Source organism: Cyprinus carpio, chromosome A17, assembly GCF_018340385.1.
Source record: "Cyprinus carpio isolate SPL01 chromosome A17, ASM1834038v1, whole genome shotgun sequence".
NCBI classification, from domain to species: Eukaryota; Metazoa; Chordata; class Actinopteri; order Cypriniformes; family Cyprinidae; genus Cyprinus; species Cyprinus carpio.
This window is the reverse complement of record NC_056588.1, coordinates 10724044-10744909: the sequence shown is the minus strand read 5'-3', so window position 1 is coordinate 10744909 and position 20866 is coordinate 10724044. Positions and strand designations below refer to the sequence as shown.

General features: G+C 36.7%; 1 protein-coding gene across 1 annotated transcript in view; it reads left to right on the top strand.

Annotated features, from left to right (window-relative positions):
• Positions 1-20866, top strand: part of LOC109108012 (WD repeat-containing and planar cell polarity effector protein fritz homolog) — a 37475-nt gene that overhangs the window by 6450 nt on the left and 10159 nt on the right. The window contains exons 2-7 of the mRNA XM_042773388.1: positions 9388-9469; positions 13131-13213; positions 14324-14368; positions 16859-16909; positions 18999-19069; positions 19433-19492. Coding sequence (XP_042629322.1) covers positions 13153-13213; positions 14324-14368; positions 16859-16909; positions 18999-19069; positions 19433-19492 — 288 coding nt within the window. The 5' untranslated portion in view covers positions 9388-9469; positions 13131-13152. The remainder of the gene's footprint in view (positions 1-9387; positions 9470-13130; positions 13214-14323; positions 14369-16858; positions 16910-18998; positions 19070-19432; positions 19493-20866) is intronic.

Below are 20866 nucleotides of genomic sequence, written 5' to 3'. Positions count from 1 at the left end.
TTTTACATGTTTTTATGACACAATATATACTTGCACTGTTCAAAAAAGTTTTTAAAGAAATTAATGCTTTTATTCTGCAAGGATGCATTTAATTATATTTCAAATAAATGTTTTCTATTCATCAACAATCCTGAAATGTAAGTCTGTAAATAATAATAATAAATCAGTTTTACTTGTCAGACAAATCAACCTTGTTTTAAGGATGTTTAGACATTTTTCCTATAAATAAAATACAAAAAAATACAGAATTAAGAATTTAGTTGTTGGACCCTACATTTGTTTTCTGGGAATAGATAGTGATGTTATGTCACTATGAAATATACAAACATTAGCAATTATGCTGTTCTTTGGAAACACTGATCTCAACAGAAGCATTTTAGGTCATTAGAGTGCTGTAATTTGCGGCAGAGGCTTGACACATTCTCATGTAATATTTAGTCCACGTCACCAGCACTGGCTCTTAGTCACACAACTGACTGGTTAGGACTGCCTTTAGTTTGTCAGGAGAAGATGATGTCTGAAATACGAGATCTCTCAGAAACATTTTAATACTTTAACTGCTGCTGAAAACTCTCTGAGCTCTGATTCCGACCCTGAAGGCGCCTGCTTGGGAAAGCTGATATTGGATCTGACAAGACAAGGCTTGACACAACAGTGCACTTCCCTGCTATTGTGTCCACTTACCTGCGGCCAGCCGCCTGCATTTGAGGATTTCCCCATATAAAGAGGAAGAGGGGAGACGTGTTGACTATCATCTTTCAAATACAACATGCAGGAGCCGTGGATAGAATAGCAGGGAGTGTGTGTACTGGGTTTAACATTGAGTGGGCATCCCATTAGAATCGAAGTCATTGTGTTTGTTTGCAGAGGGCACTTGGGTGCGTGTGTTTTGGGCATGCATGGCTGATCACTCTGGCTGCTTGTCAGATGGAGCTGCTCCAGGTGCTGGAGAATTCGGCATTCCCAGTCCAACCCAGAATTCCTGTTCTGCCTGCTCTCTCTGTTCCTCCTCACCCAGTCACAGACTCACATGGTGATGCGCAACCTTAAAGGTCAGAGGTTACGCAGGAAAAGCCGACATTTGTTTTAAATTGAAAATAACTTTGTGTCTCGTCTCTGTCAGCAGTGATGGCTTTAGGGGTCAGAAAGAGGGCAAGACTCTTATCCAGAATGCCAAAAACACCTGGAGAAATAGATAACATTCCATTGCAAGTAATTCTTTGATTGTCAGCATAGTCTGTGTGAATTGTGCATTGGTACTAATCAAACAAGCTGTACTTAAAGGTTTTTTACACATCCCGATCAGCCTGACACAGCAACATTTGCTCCACCAATGGCCTGTGTTTGGGGTGGAGTCAATAATAAAATGTAGTTTTGTCTTCTGTGTGGTCCCATGATTTTTTTTTTCTATTTATTGAGTCCCAAGAGGTACAGTACATCAATTATATTATAATATATATATTTGTTATTACACTGGGGGAATATTGTTTTATGGTAAGATTTACTTTGACAAAATTTTCACTCTGAAATTTGCTAGTAAAATTCACAAATAATTTAGAAAGAAATGGCAAACAACAGACTGAATTAAAAAGTATTATTATTATATTATTAATTTGATCATTATATTATTTGTATTTTTTAGTTTAATAAAATTATCTCTGTGATTTTTGTCCTCCGTGTGGTCTGATGTAGAAATAACTTTGAAAGGTCTAAATGAGGTCGATCATTTTGGATGTCACCCTGAAGAAAAGAAGAGAGTGAGGGAAAAAGAGCGAGAGGAAGGGCAGGTGTGTGCTGTGCAGTGGCCACCATGTCAACTTTGCCTTTCTGGATTGACAGGTTGTCATTTTTTTGTGACAGCATCCTGCAGACTATCCGTAATGAGCTGCTGTGAAGTCCGCAACATTCTCTTGACCTTTCGGCGGCTCGCAACGTTCCTAGGTCTTCTCCTTCCACGCATCCTTGTCAAAGGGCCAAACCGCAAAACGTCAGGGGATGAACGCTGGCAGGGACATTAAAGAAAGTAAATCCAACAGCAAAAACAAAGACACGGACACACTGACACCTGTCTCACTCACACATGTCTCACCAACAACCATACTGGACACTGATAGACAGACTTCTAGAACTGTTCTGCTGTCGTTTAGCGGCTCCTTGTGGTTTTTTTGTTGATGTTTACTCACCTTTGGTCCCCAGAATTTATTTTGCAAACAAAGCCCCCACAGTATTCAGACAAAAAAAAATCCCCGCCATTTCTTAAATGACAAAAAATTCCTCGGCTCTGAGAAGTGTGACCCAGCCTTGTGCCCCCACTGTTTAGTTTTCTGCTTCAAGTCTCTGGATAAACAATTGCTTAAAAGGTATCGCTCCTTTTTCTATCCTCTGTTCTTTTCGCCCTCTTTCTCCTGATCATTTTGCTCTAATGACGTTTACAGATGTACTTAGACCTCCTTGTGTGTGTTTTAGTCTCAGGTTAGTACCACCCATGTTTACGGCTATGCTAAAAAGAATCACATTACGCTTGGCATGTCGGGATAGAAGAATTCAAATCAAAGCTCACGCAAAGCTGTCTTTATCTAAGTGTTTAGTAACTTAAGACAGCCAGCCTGCGCATTCAATTTTAAAACCCTCATATGTACAATCATAGAAGGTTGTGGATATTGAATTGACACAAACACCCACCCACACCCACAGACACACACACATTGGCTTGCTAAATGCAGTAACCACAAATTTTGTCAATTTGACTGATGGGCTTGGATCAACTTTTCTCAGATTTAGAGAAAATAGTGTAATGGATACAATCAACTCAGTTTAATTTTGGGTGTGTTAAGTTCTCTATTGTGTAAAATTAGCACTACTATAATAATGGTAAAGTCATCAGACTTTAAAACAGCACTGTTAGTGATAAATACAATTTTTTAATGTTGATGCACAATTGTGAATGTAATATATAACAGTTATATAACAGTTCAGTCAACAATAATTTATTATTGAGTAACATAGAATTCAGTCACATTATTGTTATGCTTTTGCTTCATCAAAGAAAACTGTTTCACATTGTCAAGTTAAACATGTTAGCTGTTTTGTTCCAGAATGAGTCAGAGTTTTTGAATGAATCTGTTGAATAAATGATCCAATGAATCAAGACAGTCCCTGCATATATATATACATATACAGTACAGGTCAAAAGTTTGGAAACATTACTATTTTTAATGTTTTTGAAAGAAGTCTCTTCTGCTCATCAAGCCTGCATTTATTTGATCAAAAATACAGAAAAAACAGTAATATTGTGAAATATTATTACAACTTAAAATAATAGTTTTCTATTTGAATATACTTTAAAGAAAATAATTTATTCCTGTGATGCAAAGCTGAATTTTCAGCATCATTACTCCAGCCTTCAGTGTCACATGTAACATCCAGTCTATCACATGATCATTTAGAAATCATTCTAATATTCTGATTTATTATGAGTGTTGGAAACAGTTCTGCTGTCTAATATATTTGATGAATAAAAGGTTAAAAAGAACTGCATTTATTCAAAATAAAAAAAAAAATTCTAATAATATATATTCTAATAATATATATTTTCTTTACTATCACTTTTTTATCAATTTAACACATCCTTGCTGAATAAAAGTATTGATTTTATTTAAAAAAAAGAAAGAAAGAAAAATTACTGACCCCAAATTACTGACCAGTAGTGTATATTGTTATTACAAAATATTTATATTTAAAAAACATTGCTTCTTTTTTTTTTGTTTTTTTCTTTACTTTTTATTCATCAAAGTATCCTAAAAAAGTATCACATGTTCTGAAAAAATATTAAGCAGCAGAACTGTTTCCAACTTTGATAATGAATCATCATATTAGAATGATTTCTAAAGTATCATGTGATAATGATCCTAAAAATTCAGCTTTGCATCACAGAAATAAATGATAATTTAAAGTATAATAAATTTAAAAACAATTATTTTAAATTGTAATAATATATCACAATATTAATTTTTTTTCTGTAATATAAATAAAATAAATGCAGGCTTGATGAGCAGAAGAAACTTCTTTCAAAAACATTATAAAATAGTAATGTTTCCAAACTCTTGACCTGTACTGTATATATACAACCAAAAAGAGATTCACTTGTTACCACCTACTGACATAACAGTGAAACACTTTTAAAAACCCACAAACAAAACACCTTAACCTTATCAAAAATCCACACAAAAAATCACACAACACTATTGCATGCATGCACGCACACAAACACACACACACACACACAAAGTATTTGCTAATGTTCAACTAGGCTGCATTTATTTGATCAAATTTACAGTAAAAACAATTTTGTGAAATATTACAATTTAAAAATGATTTAAAAATAACTGTTTTCTATAATAAAAGTGCTGCAGTAAGTTTTCGACTCTACTAAAGCATAAAAATACCATAATATGTTTGCAGATATTTAAGAAACAAGCTAAGTTAACATACTTGTTTATCTGAAAAACAATGCTACAGTCAGTTATTCTCCTTGTGCATTCTGGGCGTCTGCGTTTGGTTTTTGAAACCCGCCCACTGCCTGTTTACCCAATTGTATTTCAGTACCCCGGGTTGCCAGTTGGTTGAAAACACAGCGTATTTAATTTAATTTATTGTCAAGTGCACTCGTTCCTGTTGGTGTCATCAATCTGGCAACCTGCTTGCGTTAAGTCTGAGGAGGAGGGGCCAGGTGAAAAAAATCCTCTCCAATATTTTAAATTTGGACTGCAATACCTAGTTCAATCAATCGGTGTCAATCTTACATACAGCACCTTTAATATATTTTAAAATCTAAAATGTAATTGATTTCTTTGATGCCAAAGATGGTTTTTCAGCTGCCATTACTCCAGTCCATGTTCTGTGGAAATCATGGTACAATTTCTCTGGAATAGAACGTTCATATATATATATATATATATATATATATATATATATATATATATATATATATATATATATATATATATATATATATATATATATATAGGATATATATATAATATAAGATAATATAAGAATATTCTATTCCAGAGAAATTGTACCATGATTTTATTTCCCCCTATTTATAGTGATTAAACCACTAAGGATTGTGAAAGAGGGAGGGAGAGAGAGAAAAAGATAAAGCGAGTGAGAGAGGAATGAAGTGGAAAAATGACCATGAAGCACTGATATGATGACTGGTGGCGATCGCATTGTGTGTATGCAAGTGTGTGTGTGTGTGTGTGCTGCTCGGTTAGCTCTACAAGAGCATGGCACAGAATCAGAAACCATCTATCCAAACTTGCTAACATGTGCTCTCTCTCTTTCTTTCTCTCCCTCCCTCTTCACAGTTATTCTCCTCTTTTTTTTTTAACCCATCTCTTCTTGAAGAGAGGCTGGTAAATCCTTGGCTAGTATCAGTTAATGCCACTAACTCTTGTTTGAGTTCGAGAGTGCTGGCATCTCCTGTACATGTTTGTGCCGATCTTCTCTCTCTCAAACCCTTTTATCCCCTCTGTCTGAACTTTTCAACTCTTGAACTCTCGATGGCCCCGCACTCCTAAACTCTGACAACACTTAGAGTAGATTTTTCCTTTGCATCCCTTCGGGATCTCCTCATTTTTCACACTTGTTCATTCCTTTCTCCTCCCATTTTGCTGACAGACAGACCTGCCCCTAGCCATGTCACTCACACTGTCCAACTTCATTTACGGCCCTGATTGACACCTCTTACACATGAGCTTACACACACAGACATACTGTAGATGTCTTCTCACATGAATAGTATTAGCTTTACCTCATTTTGAGCTGCTTGTCTGTCAGTCGCTATTATTTGCTTGCTGAATTTGAATAGAGGCCTCTCTCAGAGACACTCAGGCTGTGTGTGTATGTGTGCGTGCGCGCCATGGCGCCACTCTGTCCTTGTGTCTCTTCAATGGCACCTTCATGTTACATAGCGTAGCCACATATTGTCTGGCACACTTGACTTGTCTCTCATGTAATGAGGACCTGAGATAGTGGAGGAAAGAAATAGATAAGTGGACTGATATGATACAGTATAAATTGTATGAAGCTATGCTATTTCAAACGCTGAAAGCAGACAGATGGGAATATATCAACTAATTCAGTTCTTTTCTCTGCTTGCATATGGTTTTTCTGGTGTGTTGTCTTTTGAGCTGAGGTCTTTTTATGGAAATATACTTGGAAAGCCAGCTGGGTCTTTCCTGTTATGCAGTTCTTTTTGAAATGTACATTTAAGCATTTCTATAAAAGGCTGTAGCAGATTTTTAAACTATGATCTTGTCAAGATCAGGCAATTATTATAGCTATACAAAATGACAAGAAAATGAGCCAGATGCCAGGATTTTACCATCTTTCGAAATGTTGATTACTGTAGCTTTTATTGGACAGGATAGAAAGTTTTTGAGTGAGAAAAACTAATACCACAAAACATCATAAAAAACATTTGCTTATACTTACTAACGTTTGAAATCTTGTATTCTTACCAAAAATGTCACATTTTGTGAAGGATGATTCTTAAATAAAAACTTGCCAGAAGAAAAGTGAATTTAAATAAAAAAAAAAAAATTCTTCTGATTTTGTTATGATTACTAAAAAGATAAAATAATATTTATATTTGACGGTTTTCCTCTTTAGACATTTGTGCAGCCTAGAAAATGGCCAAATCCGTTCGCACCATAGTAGTAAAATTATTGAATTACACTGCCATTCAAAAGTTTGGAGTCAGATTTATTTTGAAAGAAATTAATACTTTTATTTATCAATGATGCATTAAACTGATCAAAAGTGACAGTAAAACATAATGTTACGAAAGATTTCTATTTCAAATAGATGATGTACAGTAGGTTTCTACAAAAAATATTAAGCAGCACAACTGTTTTCAACATTGAAAATAACAAGAAATGTTTCTTGAGCAGCAAATCAGCATATTGGAATGATTCTGAAGGATCGTGTGAGACTGAAGACTGGAGTAATGGCTGCTGAAAAAATAGCTTTGCCATCACACAAATGATGGGGACAAAACAATGCACTGCATAACAGAAATAAACCCAGCTCATACCAACATAAGGTGGTCAAGCTGTTGTTTTGAACATGAAGCTGTTTTTTCATGGTCTGACTTGGTCTACCAGTCCTAACCAGCTTGGCCAAAAATATCTGTCCAGCAGTACATGGTCTCACCTGCTCATAGTGAAACTGATCGGCCATCTAGAACAGCTCATAACTATAAATGACCAACAAGAAACCATGTAAAACAAAAGCTGGTTTAGCAAGATCCTCCTGCAGAGTTTATTGTTCCAGTCAGACTCTCTCTTGAATGTTATGATGGACTTTACTTCAACCCCTTTGCCTTCTTTCTCTTTCTCCTCCTCTCTGTTTATTGGGCCACTTATCTCTCTTATGGAGATCACTTCCTCTCTTTCTCTCTCTCGACATCATCTTCATTCTCCTCTGTCTTATCACCCTCCCTACAGCACTCCCGGGCATCCTCCAGTATCCCATCATGCCCTTCTGTAATCTGTAACACCTTTTTGTCAGCACATCTACTTGTTTGACTTCCCCGTTCCCTTTTTCTTTTCTCTCTCCCAAAGTGTTTTCTATTGTTTTGTGTCTCTTTAATGTTAATGCTTATGGCTGTGGCCAGGCTGTTCCCTAGAGGACTGATAAGAGCTGCTGCCTTTTCTGTTTTCTTTTGGTTGTACTGTTTCATATTTTCACTTCAGTTACTTCAAGTTGAGATACAGAGGAGAGAAAGGAAATACAGAGGTGGTAATGCTGAAACGGAGTCAACACACAAAAAGAAGAACCACAGAATTATATTATGTTTATATATTAAACATTGTTTATATATTACCGGTATCTTGCTTGCATATGTGTGTGTGTATATACCTAGAAAATCACTGTTTTCTCTATAGACAGAAACATTGTCAGTGCTAGAGCTCAACACAAGCCTGCTGTCTTTGCGTGTGGTGTGTGAAACCTAATAACATGTACTAAAATCACAGCAAGTGTCAGGAAAAGGTTGTTATGATTTTCTGAAAGAGGAAGAGGGAAAGGTTGATGGGGTTTTTTTGAGGGGTGTTTGAGGGGCTGCAGTTCTTCACCTGTGGCAGTTTCCGCTGTCTGTAATTTCAGCTGTCAATCCAGGTTAGATGGGACACTTTTACTTGTATCTGGGACTGAAGAGAGTTCTGAAGAGAGAGGGAGAGAGGGAAAGTCAAGAGAGGACATTTCTACTTTTCCCTCACTCATCTCCTGAAATCATCTCTCTTCACTCTCCGTTATGACCTTGGATAGGGGCACGGGGTCATCAGAGGTCAATCACTTGCTGATGATTTTCTTTCTGTCTTTCCGCTGCAGTCAGCTAAACTCTGCGGTGGTTATCTAGGCTCTGCACGTGAATTCACCGGCCTGACCTTTTTAATTTTGTCTGACATTTTTTATTATTCAATTTGCCCTGTGTTCTCGCACATCGCTAAGGTCCTGTTGCTTTAAAAAAAAATTCAAATGAAATAGAATAAAAAAATGTAGAGTTGCTTGATTGCATTAAATAAATCGAGTGCTGGCGGTGTGGATGATAATTGACTATGACGGGCAGAACTAAAGGTACAGTTAAAGCGAGAGTGCCATAAATGAGGAATGATAAATTTAATCTGGGCCTGATTAAATAAGCGAAAAGAGGAACAACGTCTCTTTGGGGTCGACCACTGGGCAAACAGAAAGATTGCCTGATGGATTCATCCTTTGCTCAGGTTGAATATTAATGTGAATATGTGTGTTTGAGAGAGAGAAAGAGAGGGAGAGAGCACTGATAAGACTTTGATAAAGATTCGTTTTCCCAGGGATTTAATTATGTTGCCTTTTAAATCCGAGCAGGACCTGAGGGCTGGATGCTCCCTGTCCTTGTTGTAAAACATTCTTTGACTTTAATGTTCACCTGCTTTGACAAATCGAATGTGTAATTTAGAGACTTACGGCAAACATACAGTGCGTCATGCTTTTCATGGGCATCCTTAACATGGTTTTCAGTGATTGAAATGTGAGACACATTGTGGCTGGTTTCTGATGAATGAAGAGTTTGTCACAGATGGATTTTGACCCAAAGTTTGTAAATGCTATCCACAAATGATTCAGTTCTCAATCTGATCACACTGTAAACTATTCCTTTAATATAAATGTCTTTACCGTCACTGTCATGTATAGAACAACAAAAAGTAGTAACAGGGCAGATAGAAATAGCCTTTTATACATTGAAATAACTTATTTTATAGTGATGTACACGTTTGGTTAGTTTGGCTGATTGACTGAGGTCAAAGTCTCAACTGATGTCTTTCTGTTTCCTTTGAAAAGATCTCAGGTAGACTGACTGTGTTCCTCTGCTCAGACAGGCAGTTGGAGACGTCCACCTGAGGGCCAGAAACTGCTAGAGGAGGTAGGGAACATGTTGGCCCCAGGAATAGGATTAGAGGTAGTTTGACAGCTGCTCGGTGTGGTTCATGTATGTTTCCATGTGTAGGAACAGCTACAGACGTGAATCTCTCTTATAGGAATTTACTAAATATAAAATGATCCTAAACATTTGATTGCTTGGTTCAAATGTGTGTTCATTTAAGTTACAATATGTTGTAGTATGTTGATATAATGGAATTTGCTGTTGATAGTTCAGTTAAGTGTGAAGAAGTCAGATGCATGGCACAGTGTCATTAACAAAAATTTATTATTGTTGTTATTTTAAATTATGAAATACTGATCAGAACATCCTTGTTGGAGTTCCAAGCTGAGAATTACAGGAATGTGCAATCTTAGTTCAAATACTACTACTACTAAAATAAAATATCTGACTTAAATAAAACGTAGGGTAAATATTTAAACATTTATTTTATTTATTTATTTTTTATATTATGATTATATTTGATATTATGTGATATTACTATCTCTATCTTTAGAGGCCTCTCATGGGCACACTAGCTTTTGGACAAGCTAGAATTTAGGTCTAAGTTCAAACACTAAAAATTTTTGGAGGTCTTGTGATGCTGGCCAAAGAAAGGAAAATAGAAAGAAAAATCTTTTTTTTTTTTTGGGGATTACTCTGCCTTACATACACACTATAGACACAGAGGAGGCCTGTCACAGGCAGATGATGCACTTGTCAGATTTCTCAAAGGAATACTCAAGTGTTTTTCACACATTAAAAACCACACATACGCATGTTTACAAGTTTCTCTCTTTCCACAAAGCTGGGCGGTCTCAATGAGATGACCTCGGTGTGGAAAAAAAGGAGAACCAGAATTGCAAATGCAGATTTAATTGCATGCGCTGCACAAAAACTGTCTCTTTCGCCACAAACTGCTAACATGCACACACCTGAAACAAAACAGCAAAACAATTACTAGGAACTCTCAGACAGCCAATTAAACAATCAATCACTATTTCTGGAAAAAGCCATTTCAAAAACACTCAGCGCTGAACAACTCTAGGTTGGCTTCAGTGTGTGGAGTAGAGGGGTTGTGTTTGTCCCACTGGCTGACCTCTCTTTTGTTCTTCCCCAGATCGGTAAATACTGCTTCTTAATTTGCTCGCGCACAGCACAATGAAAGCCCATTAACGCATGCAAATGTGTGGCCACTTCAGCAGCTTGCCACAGCCGGCCGGCGCTGCTATGTTCACGATACTGTGGCATCTGCAGTGTGGCACTCTGGGACGTGCCCGCTGACACTGAATGAGTGCACGGGGAGCGCTGTGTCTCCAGTGAGTGCCAGGAAGGGAGTGTGCGCTGTGTTTTGATAAGCAGTTTCACTAATTTGCCATTCAGGTCATTCTCATGTCTTAATTTGGGTGGAACAATGAGACCAATTGTCTCTTTTTGTTTCACTCTAAGTGCTTCTCCGGCTTGTGTTGTGAACTGCAGCCTTGCGTCACCCTGATGTCAAAAATAAAGATGCAATTCTGTCTCATTTTCTAGCTTATCATGGCCGTTTTGAGACAGGGTCATCAAAAATGATCCTTCCGCCTGACTGTCTATCTCAAGTGTGAATTGGAGCTTCTTCCCTCTGTGGAGAAATTGAGTTTCTGTCGGGGGAGAGAGAAAGAGCTGACTCGCTCTAAAGCTAGTGAGAAGATGAAAGAATCCTCTTATGTCAGTAAACTTGTTAAGAGGCTGTGCTGGGGACAGCGTTTTCCCAACACATTTTTTTTTTGGTTTAACGTTATTTTATGTTTGTGGTAAATTTTATTTATTTTTTATTTAGGAAAGTGGCAGAATTTTTTGCCCCTCTCTCTTTCTCCCTCTCCCCCTCTGTTAGCCCAGGCCTCGAGATAAGACTTGGCATGCTCAGCGCTAACCCTGTGACACAGACAGAAAGCAGAGATGCTGCTCCTCCTTCAATATGACATTAGATTTAATATTTTCTGCAACCTTTAGCCATCCAAACAGGTCACATGGATGGATAGACGCCTGGACCAAGGATATTTGAAAGTTTTTCGGTCATAGTCAAACTCCATGTTTCTGCTGAAGCTTCGCCATAGCTATCAGTTCACATGCACTATGGTGCTCATATGGGTGTTGCAGGTTTGTGTCCGGCCTGCGACATGCTCCAATCTCATTGTGATTCTCTATCACTGACTGCTGAAAGTGTTTACTTTTTGATATATTAAGAAATTATTGAATTAACATTTGTGATGTCTCGTATCTCATTTGCCATTTGTTTGTACTGTACCCAGATAAATTATTGTCTTTAATTTAATACTTATAGTTAACTTTAGGATTTAAACACTGCTGTGGAAGCCCCCTCCTCACATTTCTCAGGATTTTTCAACAACTAAAAAAAGTTCAATATTAGCCTAAAAGCTCATTTAGGCTACTTTTTTTTTTTTTTTGGATAGAAGTTGGGAAGGTACCAATGTTAAAATTTTATCTGAAACTGATAAGCCATAATTATATTTCACTGGTAAATGGCCTATATAAAATTTCTATACTGCTTGTCTAAATAAATTCAAAATAAACATAATAGTTTTAAATGTTAATTGAATTTACTGTAGGAGTCACAATGTTTATATTGTGCCGTATGAAAAATTATTATTATGAGATTTGCTAAAGATTACATGTAACAGTGTTATTCAATTATTAGTGTTTTTAGAGATTAACTTTAAATGAGAGTTAGATAATAGCAAAGGTAATATAAATGTAAAAAAATAGAGGAAATGAGCATGTACAATTAAATAATCAACATCGATCCATGCAATACATTAAAAAAAATCTTAACATCAGCTGATAACCGATGTGGTATCAATATATTGTGCATCCTTAGATAAATTTGCCAAATGCATAAATGTTACTCTAATTTAGTATTTAAAGTGAATAGTATGCAACATAAAATGCAGCCACTACCTAATGAAGAGGAAAAAGCTTCCCAAAATAAGAAAAAAAATCCTGCAGCTTGCTTTCCTATGATGTTGTTTGGTGTTTTTTCTTTTTTTTTTTATTTTTTTTTTTAGACATGTCATATCATATCATCTGTTGTGTACTGGATTCTAATATTTGTGTAGGAATTAATGTATATTTCTTTTTGAATGTCATCTGTCTGAGAAAGAAAGAGTGTGTGGTAGCTTACTAGTCCAGGGAGTTGTCACTCTGTGTGTGTGTGTGTGGAGGAGACAGAGGTGTGTTCACCTTGTTGAGACGTGCAGAGGTGTTCCACACTGTGCTGACACCTGGCACAGAGCTCTGGCTCAAACCCAGAAACACAGCAGGAGCGAGTTTGTGTGTTTGAAGAAAACAGAGAGTGTGTGAGTGGTGTCATAGTCTGGTGTGTGTGCCAGCATGTTGTGTCAGTAAGCACCCTTGAGATGCATATGTTTATCTGTGTAGAGGATTCATCCTTTTTCATTTCCTTTACGTTGATGTTTTTTTTTTTTTTTTTTTTTTTTTTGCATGTGTAGGAACTTTTGTGTGGACCAAAAGTGCCAAAAACTAGTTATAGTCTGAAAACAGTCCTCCCTATCTCTGCAGCTCTTTGAGGTCTCTGTGGTGATATGAAACATATTGTTCTGTCTGCCTTTCCTCTTTCTCACTGGCTCTCTCCCTGTTTGGACAGGCTCCTGTTTGAGTTCGATCAGATGTCGTTCTGCCTGGCGGAGTTGTATTTGTGGTCCTTCAGAAACAGCCTGCAAGTCCCAGGTAATTAAAACATACAGAACGTCTCTCTTTCACACATTTGGTTGCCTCTTATAGGTGTATTCTTGCTATATTCCTTTTGGTGTCTCCTTTTCTTCTCATTAAATGCACCCATATGCCTCTGTCTGACTTTGTCTTGTGTAATAATGAATATTAGTTCTTTCAGAGCCGGTTAAACTGCTGTGTGACACACTTATGGTGGTCATTATTACACCAGCAGCACCTAGTCTAGAGTTAGAGATGTTCTATCGCCTATAATTAAATTTATGGCACCCTTAATTATAGCTTTTAAGAGGCAGTTTGTGATAAATAATGATAAAATAATTTAATTAATTGTGATAAAACGCACAACATTTCAGTTTGTCATGCCGTTCTTTTTGTTCTTTAATGGTGCTTTTATAGTTAAAATCCTGACAACCTCTGCTCCTGTCGTAACTTTTTTTTGCATGTTTGTTCCTTCTTCACCCTTTGATTTGTCTTCTTGGCTCCTCTGGTGTGCTGTAAGTGTGTGTAAGAGCAATTTGTATTTTCTTTTTCTCACAGACTAGTCCAGTTATCAGTTATTTGGAAAATCCTGTGATAACATGTTGTCATGGATTAAATGCATGCATGTTTGTCTACATGCTTTATATTGTGTTCTGCAATCTGTGTGGGTGTATTTGTATGTGATTGCAGCTCTATCGCCTGTAGCCAGCCCTCTTGACCTGTACAATGAGTGACAGAGAGAGAGAAGGAGGGAATTAAATAAATAAAAATGTAAAAAAAAAAAAAAGATCCATCAACATGGATGGATGGGTGGATGAAAATGGTTTAGTGCATCTTTATTTGTTACATGGTGTCAGAGGTACACAGTCCATAAATAGTGCAACTGTAATTCAAATTCAAAGTCAAACATTACAGGTGCTCACAGCTCCCGTAGAAATTCAGTTTCCTTTGACATTGCCTTAAGGACATTAAATTTCATCTATCACAACCAATGGTGCAATAACTCTAAGCTTAATTATTATATTGGACAGTGCTTATTCTAGCTGATTTTTGCTAACAAACTCAGTGTTTTATATTGTATTTGGATGAAACTCAGACATCTTTCCTCTTTTTATTCACCTTTGCCAGATACAGATATTGGCACATACCAACTCTATGAAAAAGGAGAACCAGGTATGCATCTTCTTGTGTCTTTATTAAATATATAATTAATTAATTTACATTTCCTATTTCCACAAAGTTTGAACATAACTTTTTTTTATGTGCCAGATATACGTATTGACCTTAGTCTATTGAATTTTTGACAGGAATGAAAACGAGGCTGTGAGGGCTAGAAGTACAGTGTACTGTTGTTTAACAACATACTGATTGTTCAGCTGACAAGAAAGTTTATTTTCTTTCTGAAAATAAACTTTCAGTAGACAAAATCTCTATAAAACTTACACAGTTTAGAACCTGTATACAGTGCAATGCATGCCATTGTAAAGACTCTAAGTCTATCCCTCACAGCCTCATTTTCATCTGCATTAAATTCAATATGGCGTCTAACCTGACTAAGGTCTATGGTAAGAAGAAATAACAACATGTAAGTACAAACAGCAAAAAATTAAGATTAAGAAGAAAAAAAGAACTTTTAGAACCTGTCTAAACCACAGTATTTCTTATTTCTCTTGAATTCTTTATTGTAATTCACTAAATGACACTTCAACACCAGACACAAATGGAATCTTCGCTCACAGAACTCTGCAGATTTCCACAGAATTGTAACACTTATCAAGTTCTACAAATCTCCCGCCCACTTTTGTGATCAGTATTTTTTATTATTATTATTATCATTATTGAGTATTTGATATAATTATACGTTCAGCTACCAAAAAGAATGCAATACTCTCAGCTACATTTTAATATATTTAATATTTTAAAGTTTGCCCCTAAAATAATCTTAGCAAAAAATCTGCAGATCACGTGTGGGCTGCCTCATCACTGTTACAGATGTTCTCTAAATGCTTCTGGGCAAATGAAGTGCCACCAGGTTTCTTGATGAAGTGTTTCAGATGTCGCAGATTAAACAATAATCCAAGACCCACATGAGAGGATACAGCTGGCTCTGAAAAATGAATAGCTTATTAATTTAAACAATAACAAAATTGTTATTCATTTTTAAACCTTCAGACTTGAGACTTGAAAGATTTTGTTTGTTCCGTTGTTTTATTTATGATAAAGTCTTATTATCTGAGAAAACACAGACTTTGATGTTATAAAGACTTTCAGATTTTTAGTCTCATTTGATTTGAAGAATCAGGAATTGAGGGGGAACATAATAATGCAGTGTTTATTTCTCATACCTATCGTTTATTAATAATAGATATCAAAGTCATTTTTATAGTGTGTTCACGAGTGATCATTTCTGTATCATAATGAAATCATTTCATTATTATAACAGTTGATTTATGATTTATGACTCACCTGATTTATGACTTTTAACCTGTAGTGTGTAATTTATACAATATAAAATGGATATAAAATGACTATAAAATGGATTATTTCTAGAAATCGAGTTTCTGTTTGAATGTGGTACCTGCTGTTTCTTACGGCCTCCAGCAGAGGGCGAAGGAGACCCATGCTCATGTGAGGAAGGGGGCTCTTTCCACCCCTCTATCCCGTAGCAGATGTGTGTGTCTGAGGCAGGCAGGGGCAGAATGGCCCTTATCTGATTAGCAGCAGTAATCCTGGAGTTGTCCAGCAGGTCCAGGCCTCCAGCAGAGAGAGGCAGTGCTCCTATAGAGCAAGGCAGGGAAGGGGGCCGTCTGGCTGGGCCACTGAGGGCTGGAGATCTGGGACTCTGGGGTGAGATGGGGCTTAAGGTATGGTACTATTGCACAGTGGAAAGAGAGCGTGCTGACAAAGCAGGAGTTTGGTCTTGTCCAAAGTCATTTCCATCTGTCGGCATACCTGTCCCTCTCACTGTATGAGTCAGTGTTTTTCTCTTTCTGACAAACACACGCTTTGTTGGAAGATGACAACTGAGTGACCATATGCTGAGAAAGACACTTGAGGGTGTTGCTTAAACTATGGGCACCAGGGATTGAATTTTATTGCAAATTTTACAGCTGTCCTGCAATTATGATGTAATTTTCATCATAACCAACTGTTCTGCCACTGAATTTTTATTAAAAATGAGTGTAATTGGTTACCAAATAGACAAAAGTGTCAGTTGAGAGCAATAAAGAGCCATCAAGGAACATGTAATTTATGTTAAATAATAGTATTTTAATTGTGTGTTGTTTCCAGTATAGGTGTTATTTTGTCAAATTAGGCAAAAATTGTGAAAATATTATTTAATTGTTAATTAATTTAATGAATAATTTAGTATCTCATCTATAAAAAAAATAGCATTAGCAGGACAAAAGAGACTGCATTTTATTAAAAAAAAAATATGATTTGATATGTGGTGGAAGTGAGTTCATTAGTTTATGTGAATATGTGATGCATTCATTGTTGGATATTGTTAGAATAGATAAACTGGTTAACATGTTAAAAGTATGTTTGCTTTCTCCCCAGGGACAACATTATCATATGCATATGCAACTCACTTTTGCATCCGTTCTAAAGATTGAAAAATCATATTTTTTTTCTCACAATGTTTTCTTCTTCTTTGTGTAGCCTCTCCTACAGATCAGCATTACTACAATGAGAAACAGCAGTTTGCAGACAGTAAGTAATCCATCATCAAACAATTAACCTTTGTGTCAATGATCATATTAGCTCATTATTTAAGAACATTGGTTTGCATCTGGTTCCTAATTTAAATTGGGCCTCAGATGCCTGGGAAATTAAGTGCCCCATTAGTGCAAAGCTGACAAATATTAAACATCATGCCATTTTCCCTCCACTTATTTAACTCTCATGAGCCTGACGCAACATTAATGAAGAAGAATTGAATGAAAAAACTGCATAAGACTGCAAGTCATGATGATGGACAATTTGATGGCAATTTATCAAGTTTTGCACAGGAAATGTACATTTATAGCAATTCTCCAGACTTCATTAAGGTCTTCAACAGCCGTCCCTTACAAAAAATGTTCTGTTGATACCATGGTACAACGATGCTTTAAGATCTTAATATCACCACTGCACAATCACATCGTTTTTTTGTCTTTGCTTTTTAGTTTTTGTATTTGTCTTAAGACAAGTACAGCTTCATTCTGCCCCTTTTAATGTAGTTTATTATAGGACTGACTCTCTTATGATGTTGTCAGATGTTCACTGCCAGTATGGCCAGTGTCTTCCCACTGCAATGCCCAGTTACCTCCTACCCGCTCACCCTGCTGGTGGGGTAACTCCCGTCGCCCTCGAGAGAAACACAAACACCCTTATCAGAAGACACAGACCTGTCCCCCTCTCGCCCCCTTCCTGATCTCCCACCCTCTCTCCTTCATTTGCATTCATTTATTTCTGCATCCTCTTACTCCTAAAAGGCAGGAGATGTTTCTTAATGGTGTAGAAATAATAAAAAAAAAAACGGATTTGATTGATTGCTGGATCTTTAAGAAAATAAATAACAGACCTCCTCCATTTCCGTGGGTCCCTGTCCCGGATGAATGTATTAATGCATAAATGCAAACACATACTCACAGATTGAACTCAGCCGAGAATTCTATTAACGTTTCTTTCTCTTTTTTTTCCCCTTCGCTGGTTTGCTCCAGAGGGAAACAGGGACTGAGATCTAAGCTGAAATTTGGGGGGCTTTGTGAGCGGAACGAGGCATTTTGGAGTGTCGTATTTAATGTGTTTAATATGTTATGGTAACTTTGAGTTCTTCCCTCGGGTGCCTGTGCTAACTCAGGGAGTGCTGATTGAATGAGGTGTTACACTGAATTTAGCCTCTCTTGCGCTATTAGTTAATATTTCGCTTTTAAATCCTTTCTGTCTACAACATGAAAAAAAAAATCATAAAAGTAAATATTTTAGCTAATGAAAATAGTGAAATGTTTTAAACATGAAAAGAAAGAGGAAGTTTATTATCTTTCCTTTGCATTGTAGATTAAGGGAAAATGTTAATTTTGGAGTTTTATGTGGAAGAAATACAGAATTAGCTTTAAAAATGACTAAATTTTGCATAAAACTTAAATCCAAATGGGATTTTTTTCATTACTTTTTAAAACTCACTTTAAATTAGCTTTTTAAATAAAATATTTTAAAATGTATATAAATATATATGAAATGTTAAAAATATAAATGTTAACAATGCTAATAAACTTTAAATTAATAATCTTAAAATATAAAAAGCCACCATAAAATTGTATTATAAAAGAAATATAATTATTTAAACATGGTAAAATGAAGATAAACCTTAAAAGACATTAAAAATGATTAGTTAGGACTGTTCTTTGACTTGAAGCCATATAGGACGAAACTTTCTTACCTTTTTTAACAATTACTTATTTTCCTATTCATTCCTGTTTGTATCCAAATGTTTATCCACATTTTTTGACCTAACATGTGTTCCCTGGGACTCGAACCCACAACCTTTTGCGCTGCTAACGCAATGCTCTACCACTGAGCCACAGGAACACATCAGGATTGAAATGAGTGGATTTAATTCTTGAGCTGTCAGCTCAGATTCATTTGTAGGGTGACCTCAGGTGGAGCTGTATTTCAGGGTCAATCCTCTTCACCCTTAAAAAAACCCACAAACACAAAAAAAACGCATTCTTTCGGCTGTCTTTTATTGCTTCTTTCTGGCCTCAGATGACGTTGCATTTCATACCTGTGTCCTCTCCCCTCTCTTTCTGTCACTCAGGTCGGGGTTACCCTTGGTTCCTTAGTAACCGTCGTCCGGAGAAGCTGCGTGATGCCCTAATGGAACTAGAGGTATTTGTTTACAATTCCTGCAGTCTGATTAACAAATAGGAGCATTCTCTTTCTCTCTCTCTTTTCATAAGGAAAGAGAAAATCCCCACGACCTCTCTCGCTCACGCTCTCTCAGCACCTGTGTGGGTGCTCTCTGTCATCGTGGGGGATATTTGAGGGGGATGATTGGGACTGTGAGCTGGCTCTCTCTCTCTGCCTCTGGCTCTCTCACACAAACCTAGCTTTGTTCAGTCCGACTCGGGCTCATTTTTGGCTGCCTCTCAATATCTGAAACTGGAAACATCCTTCTAAACCTGACCCTGAAAACACTCAGACGCCATCTACTCATTCCTACTACACATTCTCTGTCTCTCTTTCTCTCAGGAGCTGCTGCAGTCATGCCCGGTCATGAGTGTCAGATGGAGAAGCAAACAGTGCTGTCAGGTACCTTACCCAGCATGCACCAGTACCCAGCAGGCATCAGGCCTTCTTGGCCTGAGTTGGCTCATGTAGCAGAGGTCAGGCAGTGAGCATATGCAGACTGTTCGTGTCAGATACTCTTTGGGAATTTATCTCTGGGATCAAAAAAAGATTCCCTTCCCAAGCACATCGCTGTAGCCCAGCGGTTTTCCGTTCAGTGTGGATGGATTCTTCAGTCACATGCACACACATTTTCAGCACATACTGTGGTTGATTTCAGACGTTTTAAAGGGTCAGGGAGACCAAACCTTGTTAAATTTTTTGGGTGGTCAGAGATGGTTTTTCCTGCACAGCAGTCTGATTGGACGCGGTGACCTTTAACGCCTGTTGACATTGTATAGAGATGAAATTCCCCCTTATTTCAGTCAAAATGTTCTCAGCCAGCTATTTTGAAAGGGATATTTCAACCCCAAAATGTAAATTTTGCCATCATTTACTTTTATGTCATTCCAAACTTATTTGGCTTTATTTCTTCTGTAGAACACAAATGAAGATATTTTGAAGGATATTTCAGCTATCTTTGTCCATATTATGGAAAGTTAACGGGACCCAAAACAAGCTCTAAAAATTAAGACATTAAGGTGACTTAAAAGTAGTGCTGTAGATTGTTAAAAAAATATTAATTAATAGCGTGTTTCTATAATTAATCATGGTTTAAAATTGTAATCATAAATATATTTTCAAATTGATGTGGAAAAATTATTTTGTAACCAATTTGAAAATATTTGGTATTCAAAATATTACGACGTTAGGGGGCAGTGTAGTTTGATGAGCTGCCGCTGTTTAGTTGTATTAAAGGCTCCTGTAAGAGGGACTTTTATTATGAAACCGGAATTGTTATAGTACGACGTTAGGGGGCAGTGTAGTTTGATGAGCTGCCGCTGTTTGGTGTGTTCGTGTGATCTGTCCAAGCCATCAGCTGCAAGGATGATGCTTCCAGTTTATTTGTGGAGATTGTTGCAGATTTAATATCAGGGTGTTAGTCACTGACCACAAAGTAAGCCTATTTTATTTATATTTGTGTTAGCAGAGATCGCTATAGTGTTATATGCGTTTTTTTCCATATAAACATGCCTAGACATGTTCGGTAACGATGGTTCTTTAGTGTTTTCCGATCGGGAATATTATTTAATGTGTGATTATTCTTTATAAAGATGTAAATCAGTGTTATGATGTCTTAACAACGTGATGTTGTTCTGTTTAATCTGCTACAAGACCAAGCAAGTGATTAGCGTTCTGTTTATGTAAATGTTATTCATATGCACCATGATTCTATCCATATATGGGAGGTTTATGTTCATAGGGACAAATGATCACTCATGACTTATAGTTTTCTGT